At 40.2% G+C, this 7,607-nt stretch overlaps 2 protein-coding genes across 2 annotated transcripts; both read right to left on the bottom strand.

Annotated features, from left to right (window-relative positions):
* Positions 1-930: 930 nt before the first annotated feature.
* On the bottom strand, positions 931-2,016 carry LOC101742258 (chorion class B protein M3A5). Its single transcript, XM_004927368.3, has 2 exons — positions 1,966-2,016; positions 931-1,386 (listed from the first exon to the last, which is right to left on the bottom strand). Exons 1-2 carry the CDS (start codon positions 2,014-2,016, stop codon positions 931-933), a joined length of 507 nt encoding a protein of 168 aa, XP_004927425.1.
* Positions 2,017-4,682: 2,666 nt separating this feature from the next.
* On the bottom strand, positions 4,683-5,734 carry LOC119629694 (chorion class high-cysteine HCA protein 12-like). The gene is made up of 2 exons (XM_038016448.2): positions 5,652-5,734; positions 4,683-5,146 (listed from the first exon to the last, which is right to left on the bottom strand). The coding sequence occupies exons 1-2, from the start codon at positions 5,700-5,702 to the stop codon at positions 4,829-4,831; spliced, it is 369 nt and encodes a 122-aa protein (XP_037872376.1). The 5' UTR covers positions 5,703-5,734; the 3' UTR covers positions 4,683-4,828.
* Between the last annotated feature and the right edge of the window lie 1,873 nt (positions 5,735-7,607).

Genomic DNA, 7,607 nt, shown 5'->3' with positions numbered 1-7,607 from the left:
AATCAGTGAGCCACCACGAATAGCGTTCTCTCTGCAGAAGGAACTTGACAACTGGTGATCATTAAAATTAAACAATAATTCATAGTCTCTAAACCAGTGCTCAGTGACACAGAATACATTAATATTATGTATATTTAAAAACATTTCAATTTATAGCTCTTTACCCATCATCCCTTGTAAATTTGGATGCACCAAATTTAATATGTTAATAATTGAAACCTTAACGTCTTTTGATGGGTATAGTCTAGTTGTTGTATTAATGGTTTTGTAATTGCAAGAATGTGACTCCTTTGTCTTACTAATTAATTTACATTGGAAACAGATTCCAAAGTCTTAAAGCATGTCATACTTTTATCATGCTCATTAGAAGAAGGTATTTTTTTTGCTAAATTTATAGCTAAAATACTGTAGCGATGTTGCTACTTGTCTAAAATTTGTATAAGTTAATTTAAACATGTAATTTTTTTATATCCTTAAATATCTGGTCAATCCTTAAATTCCTTAATCAATCCTTAAATATCACTGGTGGTAGGACCTCTTGTGAGTCCGCACGGGTAGGTACGACCACCCCGCCTATTTCCGCCGTGAAACAGTAATGCTTTTCGGTTCAAAGGGTGGGGTAACCGTTGTAACTATACTGAGACCTTAGAACTTATATCTCGAGGTGGGTGGCGCATTTACGTTGTAGATGTCTATGGTCTCCAGTAACCACTTAACATCAGGTGGGCTGTTAGATCGTCCATCCATCTAAGCAATAAAAAAAAAAACAAGGTTTACCACCCCTGAGCAGAAGCAACATCGGAATTAGTCAGAAATAATTTCTACAGTTAAAGTGTACCAGAGTTTATTCGGAAAAATAAAATTTACTTCTTGTAAAAATTACAACCTGAATGTACATACTTGTACAAGATTAATATAACAATATCCATTCTAGTAGATGTCAGCACAACCACAACTGCATCCAACGTATTCTCCATAGCCTAAGCCGTAGCCAAGTCCACTAGCGTAGCCGAGTCCACCAGTGTAGTCAAGTCCTCCAGCGTAGCCGAGACCACCTTCAGCGGTAATGGCGACTGCTCCATCGCCGCAGCTGTAGTTGATCTCACCAATGCCCGCAGTGGGGAACTCGCCTGCAACATCAGCGGTGCCCAGGAATGGAATGTTGCCGCACACATCGACAGCGCCTTCGTATCTATTCTCGGAAGCTATGCCGAGACCAGTAGGCGCGGCAGAGGAGGTGACGACGAATAACCCTCCTCCATGGGAGGCTGCAAGAGAACCAGCAGCGTTGAGGTCACAGCCAGCGGTGTAACCGAGGCCACGGTAGTTGAGAATCCCGCATCCACAACCATTGTTCACGCGGCCGATGTACTGGCCAACTGTGGACTAAATGAGAAGTATTTTAGTTTACAAAAATCACTTTTATTTATTTACTAGCTTTTGCCCGCGACTTCGTCCGCGTGGAATAGTTCACAAATAATGCTTTATTTTAGAACAAATTTGACTAGCATAAAAAACGTTATAGTAAGCCACCTGTTAGATAGCTCATTTATTGAGGAAGGCTATAAGCTAGATAACATCACGCTAAGACCAATACAAGCGGAGCACCAGTAAAGAATGTGTCAAAATCGGGTTTTTTTTTCTCTTTTGAGAGCTTCCGCTGCGTGCGCTGCAGATACGGCGGTTTCGCTCAAATATTGTGTGACAGAATTTATCCCCTTTAAAAGAACAAAAAAAAGTCCGCGACAGCATATGTCTATATGTTAAGGTTGGCTCTCTATAACGTTTTTTATGCTAACCAGATTTGTTCTAAAATAAAGCATTATTTGTGAACTATTCCATGCGGACGAAGTCGAAGGCAAAAGCTAGTATATATTATAAAGCTGAAACGTGGATATAGGATTATGAGCTCGTCATATAAGTAATAAAAAAAATCTTAATGTATATTGAAAGACGTACACTCACCTGAGTCACAAGAGCAGACACAGACAAGAACAGAATAATTTTAGCTGCCATGTTGTTTTACTGAGGTATAATTGAATGTCTTCCAACTACCTAATTTCTGTTTTTATATACATGGTTTTGTTGCCAAACACTATTTTAATTACGTGACAAACTAGAAACTATGTACTTAAGCATTTACTTAATTAAGTAACTACGGTATCGGTTACATAAACTAAGTTAGGGATTTTTATTAAAGTTCTAAGCGTTGCGACAACTTTTAATCTTAGGATGATCAAGTTGCGTGTAGGATGGTCTTACGCCGAGCAGGTGTTTTGGATTGGTCGACAGTTGATCTGAATACTCGAAACTTGTATATATGCAATATTACCTTTTACAAATGCTATTAGCGTGAGTCATTAGATCTCTTCTTTTCTATGAAAGCCTCAATTAGAATCAGAATTTCAGACTAGAGGAACCCTCACCAAAATTATTCCATCTTGTAGAGGCGATGGGGCCTGAGTCTTCGCCTCGCGTATATCGAAGAGTGGAATTATCTATCATTATCTGCTTCGCCTCGGGTCCCGTCCATCCGATCAGGTAGTTGGCGAGGAAGATACAAGAAGCCAATTTAGTGAGCTGCTCTACTTCTTTTTACTCTTGGCAGAGTCGTGGCAGTCATTAGTTCGGGTGGTGGTGCGCTTCACAAGACGTCACTATTCCTCGCGTTTTTTTGTTTTTTTTTCGGGCCGAAGGCCGAACCTCCTACGAGGTCACCGCGCCTAGGGGGCGCGCTGGGTATGTGGGACTGGTTCGCGACTGCGAGACCGTGGGCCCAACGATGTTTTACCATTCCTCGCGTACCGCGGCCTTTTTTTATGCACTCATTGCCGGGACCGCTTAGAGCTGCTTTTATGTAATCGGTCCGTAGTAAAGGTAGTCTACCACGCTGTCTTGTACCCTCAATGATGCTCTGCTGATATGATACACCCTTGGCGAACTCCTGCGCTAGAGTGGAAGTAAAGCGATAATATGGCCTCTGTTCTAAGAGAAGCTATTCCTTCTTCATAGAGTCGCCTCGTCAGATGAATTAAGTGCTTTGGGGTACCAATGGCCGAGAAGGTTTCCCAAAGTTTTGGCCATTACCATACGTCGGCTTGTTGAATTCCCGGGATTTCTCGATGGTCTTCGATGGTCGAACGCTACTGCTCTGCATTTGTCATATGTATAATTGTGACGGGCTGCATTCCATGACCTATGCTGGTTCTGTCCCAGAAAAGTATCCTGGGGGTAGGAGTCGGCAACATATTTCCAATTCAGATAACCCACCGACTGAGAGGCCCAGTGGCTTAGTTTGGATATTTGGTAGAATAGGAAAAGTGCACTTCCTACTTATCTTGTCTTCTTATCTTGGTTGCCCAATCTTGGTTAGGTTCTGTCGCATCTTCATTTCAGTTTGCTATTTGAACTATTTTGTGCAATAGTGATTAACAAACAAATAGATTATTATGTTAATAATAATAATAATAATAAAAGCCTTTATTCAGACGCAAAGGATATTTACAAATAATAAACTTAAATTAACGACTCTGCCGAGTCGGTGACATCGACAACTTCGTCTGTTTGCCCAACTTTGGCAAAGGCCTCCTCCATTTCTTTCCACTCTACTCGGCTTAGAGCTTTCCTTGTCTATAGTTTTGTGCAATAGTGATTAACAAACAAATAGATTATTATGTTACCAAACCTTATTACGTGACCTATACGACGAGCGAAACTATATATTTTGCATCGGATATTAGTAATAATTAAGCTTGCATATAATATTATTATTAATTACTTATATTTATGCGCTTTCATAATTTTAGCTCGTGCGGTTGCATCAGAAAAAGTTAATACCCTTACAAGTGATTGAAACAGCGTTTGAAGAAAAACCGTTTATTAGAAAGTCACGTAAGATAGATAATGCATTTGCTGCGAATAGTATAAAAACAGAATCTAAGTTGACACTTGGAAGTCGTTTTGGTATAGTACCAAAACCATATATGATGGCCGCAAAAAATATCCTGTCTGTGTCCACCACCATCCTGGTGACTCAGGTAAGCGCGGTTTACATATAATTTTGTGGTTAAAGTATATAACTGTAGGACTTAATTCAGCAAATTTCTAATTATTGAAGTATATAATATTAATTTGAAGTCGTCACGGCCTAAAGGATAAGACGTCCCGTGCATTCGTATCTAGCGATGCACCGGTGTTCGAATCCCGCAGGCGGGTACCAACTTTTCTAATGAAATAGGTACGTACTTATCAAGTGTTCAAGATTGACTTCCACGGTGAAGTAATAAAGTCGTGTAATAAAAATCAAAACTCGCAAAATTATAATTTGCTTAATTACTGGTGGTAAGACGTCTTGTGAGTCCGCAAGGGTAGGTACCACTACCCCGCCTATTTCGGCCGTGAAGCAGTATTGCGTTTCGATTTGAAGGGTGAGGCAGCCGTTGTAACTATACTGAGATCTTAGAACTCAAGGTGGGTGGCGGCATTTAGGTGGTAAATGTCTATGAGATCCAGTAACCACTTAACACCAGGTCGGCTATGGAACTCGTTCACCAATCTAAGCAATAAAAAAAAATATACAGTTTTAATGCGAGAAGACGATGAATGTTAAGCCGACACGAGCATCGTTATCAACACCGCCATATAATCGCAATACTGGATGCGACCAATACAAAAAAATCTAATAAAAATAGACGAATTTTTTTTTTATTGCACAAATATGATTTCGAACTTAAATAAAATACAATTTTGGTATTGAAAATACAATGAGAGTTGTTACTGAAGCTGGGTTTTATTGATTTTGTCAATAATAAAAAACTCGATGAGTTTTTTAGCAGCAACAGCATCTACGTCCGCATCCGCATCCTCCGTAACCTCCACAGCCGCATCCGCATCCACCGCAGCCTCCACAGCCGCATCCGCAACAGCATGTGGGAACGCAACGTCCGCAAATGGAGACACAACCTCTAGCACAGGCTGGGCCCCTGAAGCAAACAGCACCGCAGACGGGCACGCGGCCACAGACACAGGTTTCACCACAGACGGGCAGTTCACCGCAGACGTTCACATTACCTTCGCCCTCGCCGCCATAGCAACCGCAACCGCAACCACCACCGCATCCACAGCCACAGCACTGACCGTACGCATTCTAAAACAGCCACATAAATTAAAATTAAACAGTGACACCTTAGTTCCTCTGTACATAACCCACCAGTTTCGTCAATTGTAGAATTAATGTAAGCATCTTCCTCAGTTACAATGTATCTAAAATAATGGAGTCAAAATGTTAACGTACATAAGTATATCACAAAAAGTGTATCTCATATATAACTACCCATCACGTTTTTAATAACAGATTCCACGGTGAAGGCATAATATCGTGTGATGCTTATTAAAATATACGTAATTATTAGCAGTAGCATGGTCTACAATGAGCTGATACGGGCAGGAAACATTGTTCTCCGGTTTGAATGGAGCACTTACAGAACATATCAGAATTCGACCTCATGTCTCAAGATCTATAAAATCCCCTGCGTTATAGTTTTGATTACGAAGATAATCAGGGAACAACGAAAAGGTACAAAAAGGGGTCCACCGACATTAGATTTAAAAAAATTGCTTAAATTTGGAAGCTTTTCAAAAACAAAACTTACTTTGATCAGGCAGCCCTGAACGCAGAGAAGGAGAAGAGCGAAGGTAAACATGATGCTGGATATTCAGGCACTTAATCTTGAATGCTTTAAGCTTCAAAACTTTGTTCTTATATAGTAACTAAGGATCGTGTTCACCTTGAGATAAAAAACAATTCAATGACAAACAGTTGAGAAACAATGATAGTTTGGTTTTTAATCACACAGGTGTTCGTAATTGTTTCCTGATTAGATCGCCCGAAGGACGAAAACTGCAGAATATCTCCAAAGTCACGTCTATATGCTATTTAGATATGAAGCATGCGGATTTTCAAGGAAACTGCTCGGTATAAAAGCTAGTGTAGTGCAGAGTCAACTCATTCTGAAGTAACTCAGTAAAACAACATGGCCGCTAAACTCATTCTCTTCGTCTGCGCCATCGCCCTCGTGGCCCAGGTAAGTCTTTTAATTTTTAAATTGAATTAAATGGACTTAAAATGATTACTTAAAAAGATATAATTGTTTTTTTTTCATAGTCCGTTTTGGGCACCGGTTGCGGCTGCGGCTGTAGAGGTTGTGGCTGCGGCTGTGGATGTTGTGACCGTTTCTGTGTGTGTTCCAACTCTGCTGCTCCTACTGGTCTAAGTATATGTTCCGAGAACAGGTACAATGGTGATGTCTGTGTCTGCGGTGAAGTGCCTTTCCTTGGTACTGCTGATGTCTGCGGCGACATGTGCAGCTCGGGTTGTGGTCGTATCGACTACGGCTGTGGAGACGATTGCATCGGTATCACCCAAAGCTGTGGCGGGTGCGGATGTGGCTGCGGAGGCTGCGGTGGATGCGGATGCGGCTGTGGAGGTTGTGGAGGATGCGGATGCGGCTGTGGAGGCTGCGGTGGATGCGGATGCGGCTGTGGAGGTTGTGGAGGATGCAGATGCGGCTGTGGAGGCTGCGGTTGCTGCTGAAGATGTGGTTGCGGACGTTCATATTGTGACATCTAAAAAAAAGCTCATTGAGTTATGTATTATTAAAAAAATCAATAAAAACCCACATTTAGTAGTTATCCTCATTGTCTTTTCAGTACCGCAATTGAATTCTATTCTAATGTGTGAAATGTTCCTGAATACGTGTTATGTTTTTTAAATGCTTAATTGAGTGGACGAGATGTTATGTGTTTGCTGGAGCTCATAGACATCAACAACGTTAATGCCACCCTACCCGTCTTGAGATATGAGTTCCCAATCTCAGCTTTATAGTACAATGACTGTCCCACCCTTTAAATAGCCATGCGTTACTTGTCAAGGCAGAAATGGACGGGGTGTTGATACTTAACTATGAGGGCTCCCAGACGCCCTACCGTATATTTTTTGATTGGAAAAAACGTGGCTGTCAAATATATTGAACCGACACGGTCACATCTGATATCGAATATAATTAGATAGATAGAGCAATAGAATAGCAATAGAAGTTTCTCTCTAGCCTAGAAGAGCCTCTAAAAATTGAATGTTTAAATGTTGGATTGCTCGATTTAACTTATTTCTAAAATACAGATAGTAGCTTTGTTGTGCCCCTGGCATAGCTGATGTATTCCGATTGATGCACAAGGACAGGTATCATTCCATAACAATTGAATTCTATCTATTTGCAAACAGTACAGTCATTAGACATAAATAGACATAAGTAATATAATGAAATTTAGATATTTAAGGATATCAAAAAATTACATGTTTAAATTTAACTTATACAAATTTTAGACAAGTAGCAACATCGCTACAGTATTTTATACACAATTTCCTAGCTATAAATTTAGCTAAAAAAATACCTGCTTCTATTGAGTAGGAAAAAAATATCAAATGTTTTAAGACTTTGGAATCTGTTTCCAATTTAAATTAATTAGTAAGACAAAGGAGTCACACTCTTGCAATTACAACAAATAGACTATACCCATCAAAAGACGTTAAGATTTCAATTATTAACATA

This window comes from Bombyx mori, chromosome 2, assembly GCF_030269925.1.
Source record: "Bombyx mori chromosome 2, ASM3026992v2".
Lineage (NCBI taxonomy): Eukaryota > Metazoa > Arthropoda > Insecta > Lepidoptera > Bombycidae > Bombyx > Bombyx mori.
The sequence above is the reverse complement of the archived record's forward strand: the minus strand, read 5'-3'. Positions and strand labels throughout refer to the sequence as shown.

What these genes read in the sequence shown, in the direction of transcription:
- LOC119629694 (XM_038016448.2), bottom strand. Translation starts at nt 5,702, where the DNA reads ATGTTTACCTTCGCTCTTCTCCTTCTCTGCGTTCAGGGCTGCCTGATC. An exon ending in TTCAGGGCTGCCTGATCAAA is followed by an intron (nt 5,147 to 5,651) that starts GTAAGTTTTGTT and finishes TGGCTGTTTTAG; the next exon opens with AATGCGTACGGTCAGTGCTG.
- LOC101742258 (XM_004927368.3), bottom strand. Translation starts at nt 2,016, where the DNA reads ATGGCAGCTAAAATTATTCTGTTCTTGTCTGTGTCTGCTCTTGTGACT. An exon ending in TGTCTGCTCTTGTGACTCAG is followed by an intron (nt 1,387 to 1,965) that starts GTGAGTGTACGT and finishes CTTCTCATTTAG; the next exon opens with TCCACAGTTGGCCAGTACAT.